Here is a 24,484-nt window from a genome sequence, read left to right as displayed (position 1 = left end):
TTCAAATTTATATGAAAGGATATCATTTTAAAGATTGTCAGTACCCGGCTAAATGTTGTAGTTGAATTAGCCTTGAGATCTTAGTTTATGTTTCACTCCAGATATAGTCTGAGCCATCTGTGGTTAATTTCATTTACTTTATCAATGATTGGTTCCAAGGGTGGGCAGAAATAAATCAGTTTGGGTCAGTAACACACTCAAGATGGATTGGCTTGGGGGTCTCTGGGAGAGAGAAGCCATTTGGATGTGAGCCAAGAAAGCATGTTTAAGTTACTGATAGCACCCTTGTGAGGTAATAAAAAGACTAGTGTTAGGATGACTCTAAAGCTGAGGACAGAAGGACAAAGAAATGGAAAAAACCTGGATCCTTGATGACATCTGGAGCCATGGCATCTATCAACCCTGATAAATGCTGCCTGATTTCTGAATTTCTTGTTATAAGAAGTCAACTTATTTTTAAGCCAAATTGAGCAAGTTTTTATACTTGAAGTCAACCATATTCCAGCTGATGGTGAATTTCGTACTGCAGAGGGGTACTGGCAAATAAGAGATTCTACACTATGGATTTAACTTGGAGATTGGGCAGTAAGGGTGCCAACTTGAGAAGTTGGTGATAATCCTTTATACCTTGGGCACAACCATTTGTTTCATGAGGTTTTGGTTTTGGGGGAAATTATACAGAATATTCAGGATGTTAAAGTGCCTTGGCCATGTCTTAGACGCAAAAGGCCTTTAAAATTCAGACTTTGTAAGAAAGATTCTTTATTCTTATGATCTGGTATCACAGATCAGCTTCAGAAGATTAGCTTGAGGTAAAGAATTCATCTTTTCAAAAGTTAGTTTGAATTTGGGTTTAAGAAGATTTAACAGGAAATAAGTATGCTGCAAAGCACAAGTCTGTTGCCTTTAACTTTCCCAATACCTCCTTTTAAGTATTTTCTACCAGGTAAATGGAAAGTACTCAGGTTTATACAATAAAGATATATTTTAAATGCAATTTGGGGGAAGAAATGGATAGTTTCAAATTGGAATGCAGTAGCTAAAGGCCATTTCAGATTCAGAGCCTCGGAGGATGCGAAGGTTTCAGAGGTTTGTTGCCAGGAGACTGAAAGTCCTAATTGCAACCATTGTCTAAACATGATCTTGCTATGGTTACTAGCCTTTGGAATTTTGAGGATAGAGAACCCTAGCTGCTTCTTTTCAAAAGGATGTACTGTTGGTCAGGGCCAGCTAACACCATTATTGTGTCATTCTTCACTTTTCTGAATTTAATTGTAGTTATCCTATTTTTTTCCCTTTACCAGTGTATTTTTGGGTGTAGATAACTTAATCTTGTAGCTACATATTGCCTAAATGGATGTTAACTATATAGATCTATATCCAGATCTGTTAGAAATGAAGGCATATTACTCCCAACATGGATCTGAAGTTAGATGCAGTAACTGGATGACACTTTGGGTGGTTCCCTTTCTGCAAGGTGGATCGAAAGTGTTTTGTGTGAGCATGAGTGCTTTTTATTTTATTTTTTTTTTCTTTTTAAAGAGTTTATTTATTTATTTGACAGAGAGAGACACAGCTAGAGAGGGAACACAAGCAGGGGGAGGGGGAGAGGGAGAGGGAGAAGCAGGCTTCCCGCCGAGCAGGGAGCCTGATGCGGGGCTCGATCCCAGGACCCTGAGATCATGACCTGAGCCGAAGGCAGACACTTAACGACTGAGCCACCCAGGCGCCCCGCATGAGTGCTTTTTAAAGTATATATGTTGGAAGAAGGATGTGTAGGGTAATCAAGTTAGTAGACTATAGTCTAACAATTCTGAATCATCTTACATAATTTAAACTATTCTTTGTCCTTTGTTTCACAAAAAGCTCTCTTTTTTTTTTTTAAAGATTTTATTTATTTATCAGAGAGAGAGAGACAGAGGCAGGCAGAGGGAGAAGCAGGCTCCTTGCTGAGCAAGGAGCCCGATGTGGGACTCGATTCCAGGACCCTGGGATCATGACCTGAGCTGAAGGCAGAGGCTAAACCGACTGAGCCACCCAGGCGTCCCAAGTCCTATTCTCTTTTACTGGTTTACTGATGTACGAACCTAGTCTGTATGGCTCATTAGAACACAGCATGAGATTTTCCTGGAAATCCTGAGATGAAGTCAAGTGTCTCTATTAAGGACTGCAAGCAAGGAAGCTTACAGATCTAGCTGCTGCTTGGCAGCCTTCTTAAGTCTTAGAGGAGCCAAAGATAAAAGCTGTGGAAAGCAGTGTGGAGAATCAAGGCAAAGAAACTTAAATTCTTAATACTGTTGGGGAACTGAATAAATTCCGAATCTGCCTGCAGTAGGCAGCATAGTGCACCCCCATAAGATGCCCACATCGTGATTCTTAGAATCTGTGAATATGTTACTTTACATAACAAAAAGGACTCTTCAGATCTGGTTGACATCACAGACCTGCAGATGGTGATTATCTTGGGTTACCCAAGTGGACCCAGTATGAGTGAGTGGACTCACGATATGAGCTCTTAGAAATGTAAGAGGGTCAGAGAGAGGAGACAGAAGAAAAATTTCAGAGGGATTCAGCCTGCTTTTCCTGGCTTTATTTTTTATTTATTTTTTAAAGATTTTATTTATTTATTTGACAGAGAGAGACACAGTGAGAGAGGGAACACAAGCAGGGGGAGTGGGAGAGGGAGACGCAGGCTTCCCGCGGAGCAGGGAGCCCAAGGTAGGGCTCAATCCCAGGATGCTGGGATCATGACCTGAGCCGAAGGCAGACGCTTAATGACTGAGCCACCCAGGTGCCCCCTGTTTTTCCTGGCTTTAAAGATGGAGGAAAGGTGTTATGACTCAAGGAATTCGGGTAACTTCTAGGACCTGGGAGCAGCCTACAGCTAACAGCTAGAAAGGAAATGGTATGTTAGTCCTCCCTCTGCAAGTAATTAAATTTTGCTAACAAGTGAAGAGATCTTCCCCCAGACCCTGACACAGGAACACAATCAAAATGACATCTTTATTTTAACCCGATGAGACCTATATTGGACTTACGTCCTGCTGAACTGTAAAATAATAAACTTGATTTGTTGGGGCACCTGGGTAGCTCAGTTGGTTAAGCGGCTGAGTTCTTAGTTTCAGCTCAGGTCATGATCTCGGAGTCCTGGGATCGAGCCCCTTGTCAGGCTCCCCTAAGCCACAAGTGTGCTCAGGGATTCTCCCTCTCCCTCTCTCTCCGCCCCTCCCCTAGCTCGCACTCTCTAAAATAAATAAATGGATCTTTGGAAAAAAAAAAACCAAACTTGATTTGTTTCAATCCACTAAGTCTGTGGGAATTTGTTACAGCAGCAATAGAAAACTAATATTATACCGCCTTATCTCCAGAATTTTTGTGTGAGAAAATTTTTTTCCCTCCAGCTTTATTGAAATATTAACATATAACACTGTGTAAGTTTAAGGTGTATAATGTGATGATCCACATGTATATTATGAAATGTTTACTATGATAACATTAGTTAACTCATCTTTTACTTCACATAATTAACAATTTTGTTGTTATGGTGAGAACATTAAAGCTCTATTCTATTTTTTTTAAGCTAACTTTTTTTTAAAGATTTTGAGAGCACAAGCAGGGGGAGCAGCAGGCAGAGGAGAAGCAGGCTCCCCGCCGAGCAAGGAGCCTGATGCGGGACTTGACCCTGGGATCATGACCTGAGCCGAAGGCAGACACTTAACCGAATGAGCCACCCAGGCGTCCCAAAGCTCTATTCTTATAGTAACTTCCAAGTATATGATACGGTATTATTAACTGCAGTTACCATGCTGTCCCATAGATCCTCTGAACTTACTCATCTTATAACTGAAAGTTTGTACCCTTGACCAGCATCTCCCCATTTCACCCACTCTCTAGGCCTGGCAACCACCATTCTACTCTGTTTCTATGAATTTGATGTTTTTAGATTCCACGTGTAAGTGAGATTATATGGTATTTGTCTCTCTCTGAGTTCGTACCGTAATACCCTCAAGGTTCATTCATTTTGTTGCAGACTGAAGGATTTCCTTCATTTATTGCTGAATAATATTCCATTGTATGTGTGTACCACATTTTCTTTAGTCAGTTCATGTGTTGATGGATACTTAAGTTGTTTCCATGTCTTAGCTATTGCAAGTAATGCTGCAGTGAACATTGTTGGTGCAGATATTTCTCTGAGATAGCAGTTTCATCTACTTCAGATACATACCCAGAAGCGGGATTACTTGATCATATAGTAGTTCTATTTTTAATGTTTTCAGGAATCTCCATACTATTTTCCATAGTGGTGCACCAATTTATATTCCAATTAACAATGCACCAGGGTTCCCTTTTCCCTATATCCTCACCAGCACTTTACCTTGTCTTTTTGAGAATAGCCATTCTGACAGGTATGAGATGATCTCTCATTATGGTTTTGATATGCATTTCCCTGATGACTAGTGATGTAGAGCACCTTGTCATATACTTGTTGGCCATTTGTGCATTTTCTTTGGAAAAATGTCCATTAAAGTTCTCTGCCATTTTTAAATCAGATTGTGTTTTCACTTTTGAATTGTTTGCTCCTTATGTATTTTGGATATTAACCCCTTATCAGACATATGGTTTGTAAATATTTTCTCCCACTCCATAGGTTGACTTTTCCTTTTGTTGATTCTTTTTGCTGTGCACAAGTATTTTAGTTTGATATAGTCCCACTTGCTATTTTTGCTTTTGTTGCCTTTGCTTTTAGAGTCAGATCCAAAAAAATCATTGCCAAGACCAATGTACAGGAGCCTATTGCCTATGTTTCCTTCTAGGAGATCATTGTTTCAAGTCTTACATTCAAGTCTTTTATCCATTTTGAGTTAATTTTTATGTATGGTGTAAAAAGTGATCTAGTTTCACTCTTTTGCATGTGACTGTCCAGTTTCCCAACCCCATTTATTGAAGAGACTGTCCTTTCCCATTGTATATTCTTGGCTTCTTTGTCATAAATTAACTGACTGCATATGCCTGGGTTTATTTCTGGGCTCTTTATTCTGTTCCATTGCTCTATGTGTCTATTTTTACGCTAGTGCCATGCTGTTTTGATTTTTATACCTTTAAACTGTAATTTGAAATCAGAGAGCATTGTGCTTCCAACTTTGTTCTTCTCTCTCAAGATTGCTTTGGCTATTCGTGGTCTTTGTGGTTCCATACAAATTTAGGATTATTTATTCCATTTCTATGAAAAATGCCATTGGAATTTCAGTGGGGATTGCATTGAATTATAGATTGCCTTGGGTTTTATGGACATTTAAAAACCGTTAATTTTTCCAGTTCATGAGCACAGAATATCTTTATATCTGTGTCTTCTTCAGTTTCACTCATCAGTGTCAGTTTTCAGTATACAGGTCTTTCCCCTTCTTGGTTAAATTTATTTCTAGGTATTTTATTCTTTTCAATTTGTTGTAAATGGGATTGTTTTCTGAATTTCTCTTTCTGATCTTTTCAGTATATAGAAATGTAACAATTTTCTGTATATTGATTTTGTATGCTGAAACTTTACTAAATTCATTTACTCTAGGAGTTTTTTGGTGGAGTCTTTAGATTTTCTGTGGGTAATATCAGAGTCATCTGCAAATAGGGATTGCATTTGCTTCTTCGTTTCCAATTTGGTTGCCTTTTATCTGTTTTTCTTGCCTAATTCTAAATAGGACTTCAATGTTATGTCGAATGTTTAGAGTAAGTTTGAATTCTTAGGAAAAATCCTGTATCTCCATTTCTTTGTGTACATTACTGGAGCTTTACTGTATGCCTTTGGTAGAGTCATATTTCCCTGATTCTTCATAATCTTCATAGCTTTGCATAGGTGTCTATAAATTTGAAGAAGTGGTTTTCTTTTCCAGACTTTATACATTGAACTTTGATAAGTATAGACCTTCACCTGCAGATAGGGGCATGTTAGAGTGTGCTATGATACAGGGTGCCAAGTGCAGGGCATGTAGTTGCTTCAGGTCTAGGGGGGTGGATGACAACTCACTGGATCAGGCCTTGGCCTGTACATTATTGACAGTTGTGTGGTCTTTGGTGAGTGCTGCCAGGCATTCACATAAGCTGCAAGGGCTGTTGGGGTTCTCAGCATCTCCTCCTGGTCCATCAGCTAGAGACCAGAGTAAGCAGTGGTTGTTCATTACTGTGTTAGCTATATCTTGCCCTGGACACATAGCAGTGTGGGGGTTAATGATGGGGATTGGGCCAGAGGGTATTCAGGTGTATAGCTGGAGTAGCTAGCTGCAGGTGACCCTAGTGATACAGGCCAGTGACATAAGATAGGGCTTGATCTGGGCCCACATGCAGCTGTAGGGGCCTTCGCTATGGGTGTGGCCTAATGTGGCTGCAGGATCTTGCCATGGTGTGCCCACAGCAGTTTAGGCTGGTGACAGGTGTTTAGCCAACAGCATATAAGTACACAGCTGGAGGAGCTAGCCCTGAGCACCTGCATATTGGTGGGTGTCAGCTGCAGGAATCTGAGTTGGTTGTTGCACTCTTGAAGCCAGAGAGTCTTTGGCTGGCTTCTGGTGGAAGGCGGGTGGGGAGACTCAGGTGGCTGGTGTCAACAAATATAAATACCTGTGGGTCTGAAACTAGTGAAATTTGTAGGGGTATGCTGCAGCCACACTGGCTGTTTCTTCAGTAGTGAAAGCTACTGATATTTGCTGAGCAGTCGGTGGGATGGTAGTTGCTCCTGCTGTATAGCTCCTGTTGGTAGCCTCTGCTTTTCTTCCTTGTTCCTGCCAGTCTCTTTGTGTCTCAGCTTTCCCATTCTCTGGTTGGGGTAAAACCAAAGCAGATCCTTGATCCTTCATGTTAGTGCCCCAGAGGGCTGGGGAAACTGATTACCTCACTCTCACTTTCCTGGTGAGGGGATCTCTTTCTATCTAGAGAGTTCCCTCTTGGCACTGAGCAATGCCAGCTCAATGTGTGGGATGGTACAGGAAAATTGAAACTGTTCATCCGTCCCTTTCTGTGCAGTTACTTTTTATGCCACCATGTTGCTGAAGTTTCTTAAGTGTACTCCAAAGCTCTCTCAGAGCTGTTTTTGTTTATAGGTAGCTATCTAATGGTTGATCTTTGCTAGGGGCCAGAGGGTGAGGTCTGCTCTATCTTGTGACATCACTACACTTGAATCAAAAATGTACCTCTTCTGGGGTGCCTGGGTGCCTCAGTCGGTTAAGCATCTGTCTCTTGATTTCAACTTGGGTCATGATCTTGGGGTTGTGGGGTCAAGCCCCATGTTGGCCTCCGTACTGGGCTTGGGATTCTCTCTCTCCCTCACCCTCTGCCCCCTCCTTATCCCCACTTTCTCTCTCTCCCCCTCTCTAAAAAAAAAAAAAAAAAGAAATTTACAGGATGCCTGTGGCTCAGTCAGTTAAGCTTCTGCCTTCAGCTCAGGTCATGATCCCAGGGTCCAGGGATCAAGCCCAACGTCCAGCTCTCTACTCAGCGGGGAGTCTGCTTCTCCCTCTCCCTCTGTCTGCCACTCCACCTGCTTGTGCTCTGTCTCTCTGTCAAATAAATAAAACCTTTTTTTTTTTAAGCAATTTACTTGTTCTGTAAACTTAGTTAAATCCCAATGTGTCTTACCTTATTTATGCTTCTTTTCATATATTGTACTTCCTGCCAGCTAGAGATTGATCACTTATCAGCAGTCTGATGGATTTGAAAACAATTAAATTCTTTTTCCAGCTCTCCAAAGCCAATTACTTCATTTTCTTTAATTATTTTACAAAAAACATACTTGACTGAATACTTGTATTCTCTCCTCCACACACCCCAGTAGCTAAATAGAGTTCTTTTTTTTTCCAGTTAAACTTTGAGATATGATACTGAAAGTGTTTCATTACTCAACAAAAAATTATTCACTACCTATTATATATAAGGTATCTTGGAAATCTATCCTGTATAATGTAATTAACTATGACATGGGCATTCCATCTGAGGCACTTACACTTTGTTATAGTTGGTTTCAGTAGATAAGCATCATAGTAGCACACAGTCAATTCTAAGTTCATGGTCTTCCAAAAGATATCCAGGATTCTAATCTTGTTTCTACCACTCATTTGTTGTGCTGTGTTAACTTATACATAACTTTTCTGTCCATATGAATTTTCTTATCTAAAATTTTTACATTTATTTACTTAATGTTTAATAAAATAGTGGTTAAAAAAAATAATGACTAACCCACCACCAAGAGTATATCTACAGGTTTAACACTTGCATGCTCGGTTGATTTCGAACTTTCCACTCCAGAGCTTAAAGTATGTTTAAGGTACAGGGGCTGACAGATTGTGATACTTATTCCTTATTAGTATTATTGCATAAAGACATGAGTAAATATTTCTGGAAAGTTATTCTTAGCTATTATTTGTTTTATTTATATTTAAGATAATGTAAATATTCTGTTAGCATAGAATCTGATTGGCATTAATGTTTCTTGGTAATAATGCAGGTAGGCTGGGTTCTTGGACCCAGAGAGGGGTCCCACAGGACCATCCAGGAGGGTCCTTGACTTCGCACCTGGTAGAAATCAAATGCAAGCCAGGAAGTGAAAACAGAGTTTGTTGAATAGCATAAGTGACAGGCAGAGTAGCAGACAGAATATCTGGGAGATTCAGAAAGGAAAGGAGAATGAGTCTCATCACTTGGAGTTAGGCAATTATTTGGAAAGGGGTTGAGGAATCCTGGGTAGAGTCCAGTCAAAGGCAAGTAACAGGTGAATAATAGGTGTATTTTATAAATCATTGAAGGTAGGGATTATTTATGCCAGCACTGACTGAGGTTTGTTTGAAGCTAAATAGCCTGGAACGTGTTTGGGATCCAGCTCTTAGATGTTATCTGATGTTTGGGGGCCTAGGACAAAACTCTTAAGAATGATTAACTTTCTTGTTTCCCACTTAGGGTGGGAACATAGCTTCTTTGTTTTATTCAGATGCAAAATACAGAACATGAGTAAGTGGGGCCTAGCAGAAAAGCAGCAGAGAAGGAGCCTTTCTAAAAATGGAGTCTCTTCAGCTTTCCTCTCTCAGTAATTGGTCACTTTGTATGTACTAGGTCTTTATATTCTTATTTGATTACATGTCCTTACAAACACAAAAGACTATTCAAATTCATTTTACCTGTGATATCTGAAATGGAAGTCTTGAGACTCAGAGCTTCATCATTTTAATAAGTTAACATAGATCCTAGTGTCTGATAATTCTGAAGAGCCAACCTTTTAAAAAAACTTCTAAAGACACCGAAAAACAAATAATCCAATTTAAAAATGGGCAGAAGACATAAACAGACATTTCTCCAAAGAGGACAGATGGCCAACAGACAGATGAAAAAATGTTCAACATCACTCATCATCAGGGAAATGCAAATCAAAACTACAGTGAGATCTCACCTCACACCTGTCAAAATGGTTAACATCAACAACACAAGAAACAACAGGTATTGGTTGAGGATGTGGAGAGAGGGGAACCCTCTTGCACTGTCGGGGGGAATGCAAACTAATGTAGGCCCTCTGGAAAACAGTATGGAGGTTCCTCAGAAAATTAAAAATAGAACTACCCTATGATCCAGCCATTGCACTACTAGGTATTTACCCAAAGAATACAAAAACACTAATTCAAAGGGATATATGCACCCCTGTTTATTGCAGCATTATTTACAACAGCCAAATGATGGAAGCAGCCCAGGTGTCCGTCAGCAGATTAAATGGATAAAGAAGATGTGGTGTGTACACACACACACGCATGCACACACTCACAATGGAATATTAATTCAGCCATAAAAAAGAAGGAAATCTTATCATTTGCAACAACATGGATGGATCTAGAGAGTAATGCTAAGTGAAATAAGCCAGTCAGAGAAAGACAAATACCATAGAATTTCACTCATATGTACAATTTAAGAAACAAAAGAACAAGGGGGAGGGGAGACAAAAAACAGACTCAGAACTATAGAGAACAAAGAGATGGTTACCAAAGGGGAAGTGGGGGGGATGGGTGAAATAAAGAGCATTAAGAGTACACTTAATTGACAAGCACTGAGTAATACATGGAATTGTTGAATCACTATCTTATACAACAGAAACTAATATAACACTATATGTTAATTACACTGGAATGAAAAAATTTTTTAAACTTCTAAAGAGTAATTTTTTATTGCTCACTTTTGTCTAAATCATACTTAGTCCTAAATGTTTTTCAAATGTTATTCTGAAAACATACATTGAAAACAAAGTATTCAGTATTATTACTAATATGAAACTCAAGGAATTTGTAAAAGTTTTTGGAGCTCTGGGTCAAATCTTTATTAAGTTATATTTTTACATTTTAGTCAGTCCTTTAAGAGAATATAATGTTAAGCCAGTAAGATGACTAGGTAACACAAAGAGTTATTTGGCCCACAATGTCAATGGTGTGTGCCAGTGTTGAGAAACACTGCTCTAGGGTTTACACAGTGTACCTTCACATAATGTTATATTCATATGTAGTGTAAGAACCTTACAACAGTGAACATCTCCTTCCTCCCACGCTTTGTGCTATTGTTGTTAGTACTCCCATGTGGGAACTCCTTCTAGGCATGCTCAGAAAATTAATGCTTTTCCAGATTCTAGGAAGAATGAGTTGAGAAATTGGGAAAACAGAAAAAAGTACTCTAATTCTGTGAATTTTAAATCTTATCTACATGGAGATCTTAGTGGGTCATAGAATCTACTGATGTCAAGTTGCAAGCAAGAGCAGGAGATGATATGTGGAGTTGACATTTCCAGGAACTGGGACAAAGTGGTCACAGTCTAATCAGTTAGTCTTGCTTGTAACTGTTGCCATGTGTTTTGTGCCCCTTTGTACTCTAAACAGTAAGTTATTCATGCCAATAAGTACTAATATGCTAATGTGCTTAGTATACTTTATACAAACTCTGTGAGTGGTGTTCCAGGAAATAACAAATATTGGTAGCATGCGGTATTCAAGAACAATTTTCCTTTTGTAGTATACACATTACTTTCTAAGTTCTGAGGTTCTCCACTGCTGATGATGATTTGGAATCACACCTCTGTCCTATTCTAGCAATCGGATCTCTCTACTGTATCACCTAGCGTGGCAGTTGTTGCAGCTACTACACCTGAGCAAGCCAAATAGATTGCCTGTCTATATGATTAAGTGGTTCTTTACAAAAAAAAAAAAAAAAGATTAATTTATTTGAGAGTGAAAGAGAGCATGAGCTGGGGGAGCTGCAGATGGAGAGGGAAATGCATACTCCCCACTGAGCAAGGAGCCTGATGCAGGGCTTGATCCCGGGACCCTGGGATCATGACCTGAGCCAAAGGCAGACACTTAACCCACTGAGCCATTCTGGCACCCCCAGTTAAGTGGTTCTTGTTGTGGAGTATAGTCAAAATTTTAAGTGTGTGTACTTCAGATTATAATCTTTTCTGAGGATGATTCATAATTTTACTTCTGTGATAGGAGTACTCTAATCAAATCCTAGCTTGTTTCTTCCAGCTGCTGTCTGGATCCCTGAAAAATGGAGAATTTCCCTAATAGTTTACCATATGTATCTCTCTATATATTTATTTACGAAATGCCTGTTCTTTCATCCATAGAAAAGTGAGAACTTGAGCTCTGGAACTTAGCAGACAAGAGTTCACATAAATAATTCCAACTCTTGTCACCTTGCTATTTTGGCGAGTTTAACTCTCTGAACTTCATATTCCTCATTTTAAAAATGAGTGTAACAGAGGCAAGGGGGATGAGGAAAAAATGGTTATAAAAACAACAATAAAATAATAGCAGTCAGTTCTTGGAAAATTCGGAAAAATTTTACAAAAATGCTTATAAAGGGTAAGTCTTAGCGCACTGGGTTTATTAGTAGCATTCGAGAAATGATAGCCCTTATTATCACTGGCCTATACAGAATGTAGTCCATAATTCTGGATGAGTAGTTTCCTACTTCAGTTCTTTCCTTAGATGATTTTCAGCCTAACTTGTTATCATAGGATAGTGATGTTTCTGAATGTTATCAGTAATTGTCTTGCTTTCTAACTGTAGTAAGCTGAAATAATTATCTTCTCCTTGAAAATTCAGTCAATATTCTCATTTAACTACACACTGTTTTGCTTTAGGTCAGAGATGCGTGAGAGTGGAAGACATGGCAGAGAACTTGAAGAACATTTTTGCTTTTTAGCACTTCCTCAGAATGATGTGGCTGAAATATATCAAAATGGGATAAGTACCAGAACATCTACATTGAAGATATTAGGAAATCCTCTTCTTGGAATTTATGTATTTAGACATGTTGATGTTGCTTTGAATTATGCTCATAGTAGAAGCATTACTGTAGAAAGTATTATAATTTTTAAGGTAGGTAGCATAAAACAATTACTAAATATTATATTCAGTTGCTTTAAATTGACCTGAGCATATTCTCCTTTCAGTATGAATTACTAGTGTTTTTAAGTTGCATTATATGAAATAAATAATATATATATTACTTTCATCATCGTCATTTGAAATTTTCCCCTATTTCTGACTTTAGTTGGGTATGTAGCATAAAACAAAACTCCAAGTAAGCAAATGCAGCTTGTATCATCTTTGTCTTTCCAATTTATATTTTTTTCTGTCTTAAATGACCCTTCTCTCTTTTTTGTTCAGACCATAATTAATACCAGAGTGCTTTAAGTGTTTTTCTCCAAAACATTGGTTATAGTAATTCTAGCTTAAGCTAAAGTTACTAAACTCTTAATCTTTATTTTAGTTAATAGTATTATACAATGTTAATTTTTTTGTTTTAATTTTTTATTGAAGTCTAGTTGACATACATTATATGTCACATTAGTTTCAGATTACAATGTAACAGTGTTTCTTAGTTTTCATAATTTTGCCATGGTTATATAAGATGTTAACTTTAGGAAAAACTGGATACAAGTATATAGGATCTCTGAACTAGTTTCCCAACTTTTCTGAAAGTCTAAAATTACTCAAAATTGAAAAGAAGTAAGTCTTACCAAATCTTAAGCATCAACAAACTGGTTAAGATACACTTTATCGTTAACTGTAGCTTTGCCAGGACTATTAAAATCACACTAGGTAGGCAGGATCCTCAGGTTTGTAACATAGGATGGGTACACATAAAACCAGTGCTTCCTTCGGAATAATTCCTTATGTGTTTAGGCCTCAAATATTATCAAATTCATAAAGCACAATTTTTATATTAAAAAGTAATACATACTGATTTTAGGAAATCTGGTGCATACTAAGAAGTTCCAAAAGCCCATTAATAACCACAGTTCATTTTTTTATATATCTATAGTTTTGCTTATTTATGCAGATATGCATGTATAATGGTAATTAAAATATATTCTTTATATACATAATTTTTTTCATTGATTATAAGACAGATTTTTCATTGCATTAAAGTGTTCTTCTCTAATAGCTTTTTTTTAAGTAAAATTTTTACACCCAACATGGGGCTTGAACACAACACCAAGATCAAGAGTCGCATACTCTACCAGCTGAGCCAGCCGGGCACCCTTCTAATAGCCTTTTGAATAACTAACTACATAGTATTCGACTATATAGCTCTATCATAAATTTGCATGACACATTTTTTAATTTAGGGATATAAATTATTTGGTTTTTTGTTTTGTACTTTATTATTTTGATCATCCTTATAGGTGTATTTTTACACATACCTGTGATTATTTGCTAAGAATTAATTGGCTAATTCCTCCCGAGAAATCAGATTAGGAGCCAAAGCTATGTATACTTTCACAGCTTTGGATATGTAATGCCCAGTTGTCCTAAGAAGGGTTATGTTAATTGACATTTCTTTTTTTTTTTTAAGATTCTATTTATTTATTTGAGAGAAAGAGACGGAGATAGGGACAGAGATAGCGAGAGAGCATGAGCAGGGAGGAGATGAAGAAGAAGGCACCCTGCAAGCAGGGAGCCCAATGTGGGACTCCATCCAGGACCCTGGGTTCATGACCTGAGCCAAAGGCCGACGCTTAACTGACTGAGACACCCAGGTGCCCCTTAATTGACATTTCTATCCACAGTGTGTAAGAATGTGTGTTATCTCATGCCCTCACTCTATGTGTTATACTTTTTTTTAAATTTTTGCCAGTCTTACATGCAACAGTTTCTCGTTGTTGGTTCAATATTTTTACATAGTTACTACTGAGTTTAAACATTCTGCATATATTTATTAACAATATTTAGTGAGGGGTACTTGGCTGGCTCAGCAGGTGGAGCATGTGACTCTTGATCTTAGGGTTTTGAGTTCAAAGCCTACATTGGGTATGGAGCCTACTTAAACATAAAAAAAATTTAAAAATAAAAAAACAATAGTTACTGATTTATATCCTTTGCCAATTTGGTTTTTTTTTTTTCTAGTTGATTTGTAAGCATTACAGTTCATTAAAGTATATTTTGAATATACTTTCAATTATATTTTATCACTTAATGTTTTCCTTTTTAAAAAATAAACTTTTCATTTTGAAATAAATTTAAATTTACAGAAAAATTACAAAGTACAGAAAGTTCCTGTATACATTTCACTCACTGTCCCCCTAATGTTAGCATTTCACATCACTGTGGCACTTCTGTCAAAACTAAGAAACTAGCATTGTATATGTCAGTTATATTTCAGGAAGAAAATAAAAATAATAAAATGAAGAGACTAACATTGGTACCATACCATTAACTAAATTATATTTGGATTTTGCCTGTTTTTCTACTATTTTTTCTCTTCCAGTACCCAAATGCAGGATACCACATTACATTTAGTATTGTTTTTAATTTTGAATGAATGTATTATTATATTGAAAAATAACAGTAATAGAATTGCTGACTTAAAATGTGTACTTGTCCTTTTAATTGTACTTTCTTCCACCTTACTTTTATCAGTTAATTATGTTCCTCGTATTTTTTAAAGATTTTATTTATTTGAGAGAGAGAGAGTGCACAAACGGGGGGTGGGAGGGGCAAAAGGAGAGGGATTAGCAGACTCTGTGCTGAGCACAGAGCCAGTGTGGGGCTGGATCCCAGGACCCCAGGATCATGACCTGAGCCAAAGGCAGACGCTTAACTGACTGAGCCACGCAGGCTCCCCTTGTTTTGTTTTCCATACACAGCCACATAAGTGTTCCTTGGTATATCCTACTCAATGCCAGTATCTTCACCCTGATTCAAATTAATATATTAATATATATATGATACATATTATTTTATTTCATTTTTTAAATTTTTTTTAATTCCAGTGTAGTTAACACACAGTGTTATTTTAGTTTCAGGTGTACAATGTAGTGATTCATAAGTTCCATATATTACTCAGTGCTCATCAAGATAAATGTACTCACGGGGCACCTGGGTGGCTCAGTTGGTCAAGCATCTGATTCTTAATTTCAGCTCAGGTCTTGATCTGAGGGTGATGAGTTCCAGTCCTGCATTTGGGCACCACACCTCTCCCACCCGAAAAGAAGATGGCTACTCTTAATCCCCTTTATCTATTTCACCCACTCCCCCTCACCAATAACTATCTGTTTGTTCTCTGTAGTTCAGAGTCTGTCCTTTGGTTTGTCTCACTCTCTCTCTCTCTTTTTTTTCTTAAGTAGACTCTACACCCATTATGGGGCTTGAACTCACAATCCTGAGATCAAGAGTCGCAAGTTGTACCAACTGAGCCAGCCAAGCGTTCCTGTCTCTATTTCGTTTTCCTTTGTTCGTTTCTTAAATTGCACATATGGGTGAAATTCTGTGGTATTTGTCTTTCTTTGACTGGTTTATTTCACTTAGCATTATACACTCTAGATCCATCCATGTTGTTGTAAATGGCAAGATTTCATTCTATTTTATGGCTGAATAATATTCAATTGTATATATACACCAAATCTTTATTCATCTGTCGTTGGACACTTGGGCTGCTTCCATAGTTTTGCTGTTGTAAATAGTGTTGCAATAAACAGGGGTGCATATATCCCTTTGAATGAGTGTTTTTGTATTCTTTGGGTAAATACCCAGTAGTGCAATGGTTGGGTTATAGAGTAGTTCTCTTTTTAATTTTTTTGAGGAACCTTCATACTGTCTCTCACAGTGGCTGCATCAGTTTGCTTTAAGTTCTTTATATATTTTGGATACCAACCCTTTGTTGGATATATCATTTGCAAACATTTTCTCCCAATCAGTAGGTTGTCTTTTAGTATACTCATTTGTTTTTGATGTATAAATAAATGTTTTGGAATATTTTATAGCTTTATGGTTTTGATTTATGGGTTCATGGCACATATGCTTAGAAAAGAATTCTCACTTTGAGATTAGATAGTGACTTATTTCTTTCTACAGTGTTTGCATTACTTAAATATTTAACTTGTTTGGCATTTATTTTGGTCTATATATTAAGGGAATTTAATTTTTTCAGTTGTCTTACACCATTTATTGAGTGTTTTTGCTTCACTTATCTCAAATGGTACTTTTAACATTATATTTTTATAGATGCTTGGATTTATCCAGGGCTTTTTATTTTGTTCATTTTCCCCCCTCTGCCTTTTTTTGTGGTAGTACCATCCTTATAAAAAACATTTAGAGGCTCTGGGGTGGCTGAGTCGGCTGAGTGTCCGACTCTTGATTTTGGCTCAGGTAATGATCTCAGTATCCTGAGATCGAGCCCTGCATCAAGCTCTGTACTGGGCGTGGAGCCTGCTTGGGATTCTCTCCCTCTCTCTCTGCCCCTCCCCTGATATCACTTTCTCTCTCTCCCTCTCTCTAAAAATTAAAAAACAAAACAAAACATTTAATACCTTGGATGTTCAAGTCACCTGCCCTGTTCCATCAGTCTCTTATCTCTGACCCAACATTTTTTTCTAAAAAAATTTTTTCAAAATTTTTTGGGCTATTCTTGTTTGTTTAGTCTTCCAGATAAGTTTTTAGACTAAAATTCATTTCTACAAAAAGATTTTCTAAAATTTTAATTACAATTACTATAGCCTTAGAGTTTAATTTAGAAAGAGAATTGACATGGTAATAAGTCACCCTACTCATCTGGGACATGGATTATCTCTCCATTTGTATTTGTTTCTTTAAAAAAGAGTTAGCCTTACTCTATGTTCTAGCATGGAGTTTAAAATGTTCTGGTGTGTTTTTATGGACCTTCTTTTTGCCTTTTTTTCTTTTTTTTTTTTTAGGTTCTCTTTGGAAAAGTGAAGAAAATTCAGCCTTCGGTGGATAAAAACAAAGTTTCTTTGGATCCTTCTCCTAATTTTGATTGCCATATGTCAAGAAGCATACCTTCTCTGAAAGATACCATTGAGTTACAAGCCTACAATTCAGCGGTATGTTAACTTTTTGGACCATTTGACTATTTGGAAGTGACATGCTTCACACTGTATGATACATGACTTAAAACAGCTTCTCAAAATATTAAATGAAAATCTCTTAATTCACAGTGCTGTGAATTGTGCAGGACTGTTGAATCACAGACCTGTACCTCTGAAACAAATAATACATTATATGTTTAAAAAAAAGAAGATAGTAGGAAGGGGGAGATGAAGAGGGGGAATCGGAGGGGGAGACGAACCATGAGAGACTATGGACTCTGAGAAACAGAGGGTTCTAGAGGGGAGGGGGTTGGGGGGATGGGTTAACCTGGTGATGGGTATTAAAGAGGGCACGTATTGAATGGAGCACTGGGTGTTATATGCAAACAATGAATCATGGAACACTACATGATGTAGTAATGATGTAATGTATGGTGATTAACATAACATAATTAATAAAAAATAAATGAAATACATAAAACTAATGATGTGATGTATGGTGACTAACATAATAAAATTTAAAAAAGAAAAATCTCTTAATTTATTCAATATAATAAGACCTTTTAAATAAATAATGAAAGCTCCTTTAATGTTTGTGATCCAGGAATGTTAGTAAAGAAGTTTCCAAATTTGCATTTAACTGTGTTCAGGATACAGTGGATGCTTTCTTTTATTTAGTTGTTCCGTAGATTAGTTCCTAACTTGCAAAACATGCCAACTTTTTTTAATAAGCTATTTTGAAATAATGTTATTGATCTTCTCTACTTTGCAACAGGAGAAAGGCTTATGTGTTCATTACATGTGAAGCATTAATTTTCTATCATAAATTGCTAAGACAGTAGACTTTAAATTATATGTAATAAACATTGAATATCATCATATATATGTTTAAATGAAGATAAATTTTCTAGAATTATATGTTCCCACCTGTAAATGTATTGAGCTATTATTATTTTCATAATTAACTTTTTCTTCCAACTGAAACAGTACAGGTGTTCATAGCATATGCAAAACATTGAACTTTTAATGGAAAAATACTTGTTTATTTAAAAACAGATTGTTTCTGCTGCTGCCCACATTGATACCCTGCCAAGAAAAATATATGTGGTTGGGGGAAATACTTATACTTTAAAAAACAAACTAGGGTTGAAGAATGGGGAGAAGGGGTGGGTAAATGGAAGCCAGTGAATAAATAACATCGTGCAGTTTACGTAACTTTTTAAAATATGAGCTTATTCAATTCTGCTAACACTAATTAGCTTAAAAATGGTTTTTTTCCCCCTTCTTTATCTTTCAGGTATACTTCTATGAATACAATGTTCTTTCAAAGCCAGTAGATAAACCTAGGCAGTGTCTTCCATATGCAATATTAACAGTAAAATTTATTGGCCAAAAAGTAGATAATGGACACCTTATGACATCTTTGAGATTCCTCTCAACTGGATTTCCTAAGAGGGCTGGTAAGATACATATATTACTCTGCTTCAGTAGCATTTGTGCTAGTCTTAGAACTTCTGAGTATTATTTTCTAATACATTATGAATCTGTAAGCAAAATAGTTGTGCTTTAATAAATTTTTTATTTTATGTATCTAGAATTATAATGCAGATATTTTTGTGACTTCTTTTGCTCAGTATTATGTTTGTGTGATTCTTCTATGCTGATAAGAACACCTGTGGTTTTTTCATTCTTATATATGTATTCACACACATTATTCCATTTGTTGACTACACACTATTCTTCTGGGGATATTTGGATACTTGCCAGTTTTCTTCACATTGCAAACATTGCTGTTTTAAACCTTTATGTGCCTCAGTGCATATGTGCAAGAGTTTTTGTGTAGAATATTATATATCTACATCAGAAATGTGCAACTTAATTCAAAGAAGATATCAACCAGTTTTCAAAAGCAGTTGTATCAGGTTACATAATTACTCTATATCCTTGCCAACACATAAACTTTTTTTAAAAAATGTCTGTGCCAGTTAACTGAGTGTTATCATCATCACCTCAAAAAGAAACTATGTACCCTTGAAAAGCTATATCCCTTTCTATATCCCTTTCCTCTCAGGTCCTTGCCCCTAAGCAGTCACTAATCTACTTTCTGTCGCTATGTATAGCTGAGCCTTGAACATGAAGTTAGAGGTGTCAATCCCCTTGCAGTCAAAAAATCCATGTATAACTTTTGACTCCCTAAAAACCTAACTACTAATAGCCTTGTGTTGACTGGAAGCCTTACCCAGAACATAGACTGGTGATTAACATCTACTTTGTACCTTATATATTTGATATACTGTATTCTTACAGTAATACCTAACTTTTTCTTAATCTTTATTGGCATTTCTAGGCTATGTGGGTCATTTGTGAGTTTTTTAAAATTGTGGCAAATCTCCAAAAGTTTTCCAGTATATTAATAGAAAAAAATCCATGTATGAGTGGACCCACACAGTTCAAACCCATATCGTTCAAGGATCAACTGTATTTGCCTATTCTGGGCATTTGATATAAGGGAAGTCATAAATATGTGAAGTGACATGGCCTTTCATGACTAGTGACTTTCACTTAACACTATTTTCAAGGTTCTCACATGTTGTAACGTATTAATATTTCCTTCTTTTTTAAGGATTAATATTACATTGATCAGATATACTATATTCATCATTTGAAAGATGTTTGGGTTGTTTTCACCTTTTGGCAATTATGAATAATTCTGCTATGATTGCTCTTGTACAAGTTTTGGTGTAGACATGTGTTCTCATGTCTCTTGGGTAGATAGCTAGGAGTGGAATTGCTGGGTCATATGACACTATGTTAACCATTTGAGGAACTGCCAAACTGTTTTTCCAAAATGGCTGCACCATTTACATTCACACCAGCAGTGTATGAGTGTTGGGATTTTCCACTTCCTGTGTTACTATCTGACTTTTTGTTTATAGCCACCACAGTAGATGTGAGGTAAAGGTTTTATGGTTTAAGTTTTATGCTTCTTTTGTTAAATTTACTACCAAGATTTTATTTTTGGATACTTTTGTAAGTAGAGTTTTCTCAATTGCATTTCTGTATTCTTCATTTAAGTATATAGAAATATTGTTGATTTTTGTGTATTGGTCTTATATCCTGCAACCTTACTGATCTCATTATTAGTTCTAGTTTTTTTAGTGATTTCCTTAGGATTTTCTATATACAAAATCAGGTCACCTACAAATAGAGTTAGTTTTATTTCTTCCTTCCCAATCTGGATGCTTTTTATTTCTTTTTCTTGTCTAATTGCCCTGGCTAGGACCTCCAGTTGAATGTTTAATAGAAGTGGTAAGAGTGGATAGACATCCTGTCTTGTTCCTGAACTTAGGGGCAAGCATTCATCCTTCACCAGTAAGTATGATGTTAGCTATGGGGTTTTTTGATGTCCTTTATCATGTTGAAGAAGTTCCTTTCTGTTCTAGTTTGTTGAGTGTTTTTATCATGAGAGGGTTTTGGATTTTGTCAGATTCCTTTGCTGCATCTATAGAGATGATCATGTGATTTTTAGTCTTCACTATGTTTACTGTGCTGTATCACATTAATTGATTTTCAGATGTTAAGTAAACTGCATTGCTGAGACAAATCCCATTTAGTCGTGGTGTGTAATTTCTATTACATGTTGGTGGAATCGGTTTACTACAAATTTTTTTGAAGATTTCTGTGTCTATATTTATAAGATACATTGATCTGTAGCTTTCTTGTGATGTCTTTGGTTTTGGTATCAGAGTAATACTAGTCTTATAGATTAAGTTTGAAAGGTTTCTTCCTTTTCCATTTTTTTGGAGTTTGTGAAGAATTAACATTAATACTTCCTTAAACATTTGGTAGACTTCACTATTAAAGCCATTCAGGGAGCACCTGGGTGGCTCAGTCAGTTAAGTGTCTGACTTCAGCATGACTTCGTCATGATCTTGGAGAACTGGGGTAGAGCCCCATGTCAGGCTGCCATCTCAGCAGGGAGTCTGCTTCTCCCTCTTCCTCTGTCCCTCCCACTGCTCATGCTCTAAATCAAATAAAATCTTTTTAAAAAAATCTTAAAAAGCCATTCGGGCTTTTTTGTGTGAGTAGGTTGTTTATTAACTAATTCAGTTTCTTCACTTAACTATATCTCTATCCAGGTTTTCTGTTTCTTCTTGAATCAGTTTTAGTGGTTTGTGTCTTTGTAGGAATTTGTCCATTTCATCTAACTTATCTAATTTAGTAGTGTCATGTTGTTCGTAGTATTTCTTTACAGTCCTTTTTCTTTTTGTAAAGCCAGTAATAATATCTTGAAACTCTTTCAGTTGTCATTCTACTAATTTTAGTCTTCCCTCTTTATTTTCTTGGTCAGCCTGGCTGAAGGTTTGTCAATTTTGTTGATCTTTTCAAGGAACCAACTTTTGATTTCATTAATTTTTTTTCTATTTTTCTGTTTTCCATTTTATTAATTTCCTCTTTGGTCTTTATTTTCCTCCTTTTTGCTTCAGATTTAGTTTGTTCTTTTTCTGGTGTCTTAAGGTGGAAGTTTGAAGTATTGATTTGAGATCTTCTTTACAGCTATAAATTTCCCTGAAATTATAGTTTTAGCTGTATCCTGTAAGTTTAGGTATTTTGTGTCTTCATTTTCATTCATCTCAAATTATTTTCCAATTTCCCTTTTGATTTCTTATTTGACCCATTGGTTTTTTTTAGAAATATGTTATTTAACTTCTGTGTGTACGTGAATTTCCCAAAGTTTTTTCCGTTACTGATTTCTAATTTTATTCCATTGTAGTTGGAGAATATAATTTGTACTATATTTATCCTTTTAAATTTATTGAGCCTATCATGTGGTCTGTCCTGAAGAATGTTTTGTGTGCTCTTTTAGAAGAATGGAAATTTGGGTTTTGTTGGGTAGAGAGTTCAGTAAATGTCTGTTAGGTCTAGTTGATAGTTTGCTCAATTTTCTGTTTTCTTGATGATCTTCTTCCTAGTCATTCTCTCCACATTATCCCTCAGCCAGAAGGCTTAAAATGGAGACAGTAAAATAAGGATTTTCTTTACTTTTACTCCTACCCATCTACAATCTTATGGCTAATTATTTTAATCAAAGAATGATAGGTAATAACTTGACTTACTGTGGTGATTAGTTTGCAGTGTATTCAGTGTCGAATCACTATGTTGCACACCTGAAACCAATATAATTTGTATGTCAATTATACCTCATTTGAAAAAAAATAAACAATGATACCTTTCAGGGTAATAAATTTTGAGGAATACCTGTATTATGCCCAGAGTCAAGGCCACATGTGTTGACTATTAGCATATTCATCTCCCTCTGGAGTACTGCAGACCTGTGCTATCCAGTACAGTAGCCATTAGTCACATGTCTATTTAAACTTAAATTAGTTAAAATTAAATTAAAATTTTAATTCCTTATTCACACCACCCCTTGTTTATATACTTGCCCACATTTCAAGTCAGTAACTACATGTGGCAATTGGCTACTGTATTGGATAGCATAGATAAAGAACATTTCCATCACCACAGAATAACATGATGCTAATAACTATTTGGTAGTTTGCTTTGTTGACTGTAATTTCATTTTCTTATAGTTTCTTATATTATTGAGGGTGCTGGGTTCTCCCATTTTTCATTTATGTGATCAGACTGCCAAAAATGGGAATAAATTTAAAGTGCTGCCCTTATTAAGTTTAAGCAAAAATGTAATCTAGTGATTAAGGTTCTATTCCTTATAAATTGTGATCCTGGGCAAATTACTCTTCACTTTCTCATCAATAAAATGGGAATGTTGTGAAGATTAAATGAATTAATGTGCATAAGGCCCTCAGAAAAACCATACCTGCCATCCACATTAAGTACTTTATTAGTTAACAATATGTATATATTAATATACATTTACCATACATTTATGAAATTCAGATCATTAAACAAACAAGTGATTTAGGTTTCTTTTCCCATGTTGCTTTGTATTAATTTATCTTAATATTTGTAATAGCTGCATAACATTATGTTTCTAGACATTTGTTATAGCACATAAATAGAGTACTTTTATAATTATTGATATATTTATTTAACCAGTCTCATTTTTTAAATTGTTTTGAGTATAGTTGACATATGATGTTACATTAGTTTCAAGTATACAACATAGTGATCCAACTTCTCTATAGTGTTCCATGCTCTCCACAAGCGTAGCTACCATCTGTCACCATACAACACTATTACAGTATCAATGACTGTACTTCGTATGCTATGCCTTTTATTCCCATGACTTACTCATTTCATAGCTGGAAGGTTTTGTCTTTTTGTGCCAGTACCATACTATTTTGATTACTATAGCATCATAGTATACCTTGAAATCTTAACCAGTCTCATACTGATAGTTAGGTTTCTAGCTTTCAGCAGTCTTGGACTATTGTACTAAAAATCCTTGCATAAAAGTAGATTTACTGGGTATAGATGATTATACATTACATTTTGCTGAAAACTATAGATTTACTTTCCAGGAAATTAGTACCAGTTTATACTCCCATGAAGAGTATGAGTGCTTACATCTTCAGGATATCCTTCAGAGTCTTTGCCAATCTAAGCAGTTTTTTAATACAACTCTTACTATTTATTTAGTGGAGTTGGACATCTTTTTGTGTTCACAATTTTTGTGATTTTCTTGTTCATATATTAATATTTTGAAGATGTCTATATAATCTTTATGTACACTAACATATGTGTAATTATGTACTAAGCTTGCTAATTCAGAAAATACTTTTCACCAGTTTGTCCAAGTTTTGTTTATCATGAGTTTTGACCTGTTAAGGTATTTAATTTACATGTAATTGACATCATTTTTTAATTTCTGGCTTTCTTGTATCCAGTTATTTATCTTAAAAGTACTTAGTTTCTATCTCAGGATTATAAAACTATCTCTCCATCTTTTCTTCTAATACTTTTATGGTTTTTTTTTTTCCAATGAGTTTTATTTTATTTTGTTATAAGTTGTATAGGGATCCACCATTTTTTGTCTGTCCACTGCATCTCCTACTCTCAAGAACTACATCTCTATTGTGGTCATATTACCACTATAGCTTACTATAATTAAAAAGTATAATTACATGTGGCTATAAAATTAGGAGGTCTTCAACAAAG

At 36.0% G+C, this 24,484-nt stretch overlaps 1 protein-coding gene across 1 annotated transcript in view; it reads left to right on the top strand.

The window, feature by feature from the left end:
- TEX15 (testis expressed 15, meiosis and synapsis associated) overlaps positions 1–24,484 on the top strand; it is an 87,744-nt gene that overhangs the window by 44,767 nt on the left and 18,493 nt on the right. Inside the window, exons 5-7 of the mRNA XM_081808712.1 lie at positions 12,152–12,389; positions 17,210–17,356; positions 18,639–18,801. Coding sequence (XP_081664838.1) covers positions 12,152–12,389; positions 17,210–17,356; positions 18,639–18,801 — 548 coding nt within the window. The remainder of the gene's footprint in view (positions 1–12,151; positions 12,390–17,209; positions 17,357–18,638; positions 18,802–24,484) is intronic.

The sequence above is a fragment of the Leptonychotes weddellii genome, chromosome 2, assembly GCF_054177405.1.
Source record: "Leptonychotes weddellii isolate Sample4059 chromosome 2, ASM5417740v2, whole genome shotgun sequence".
Taxonomy (NCBI): domain Eukaryota; kingdom Metazoa; phylum Chordata; class Mammalia; order Carnivora; family Phocidae; genus Leptonychotes; species Leptonychotes weddellii.
This window is presented reverse-complemented; position numbering and strand designations above follow the sequence as displayed.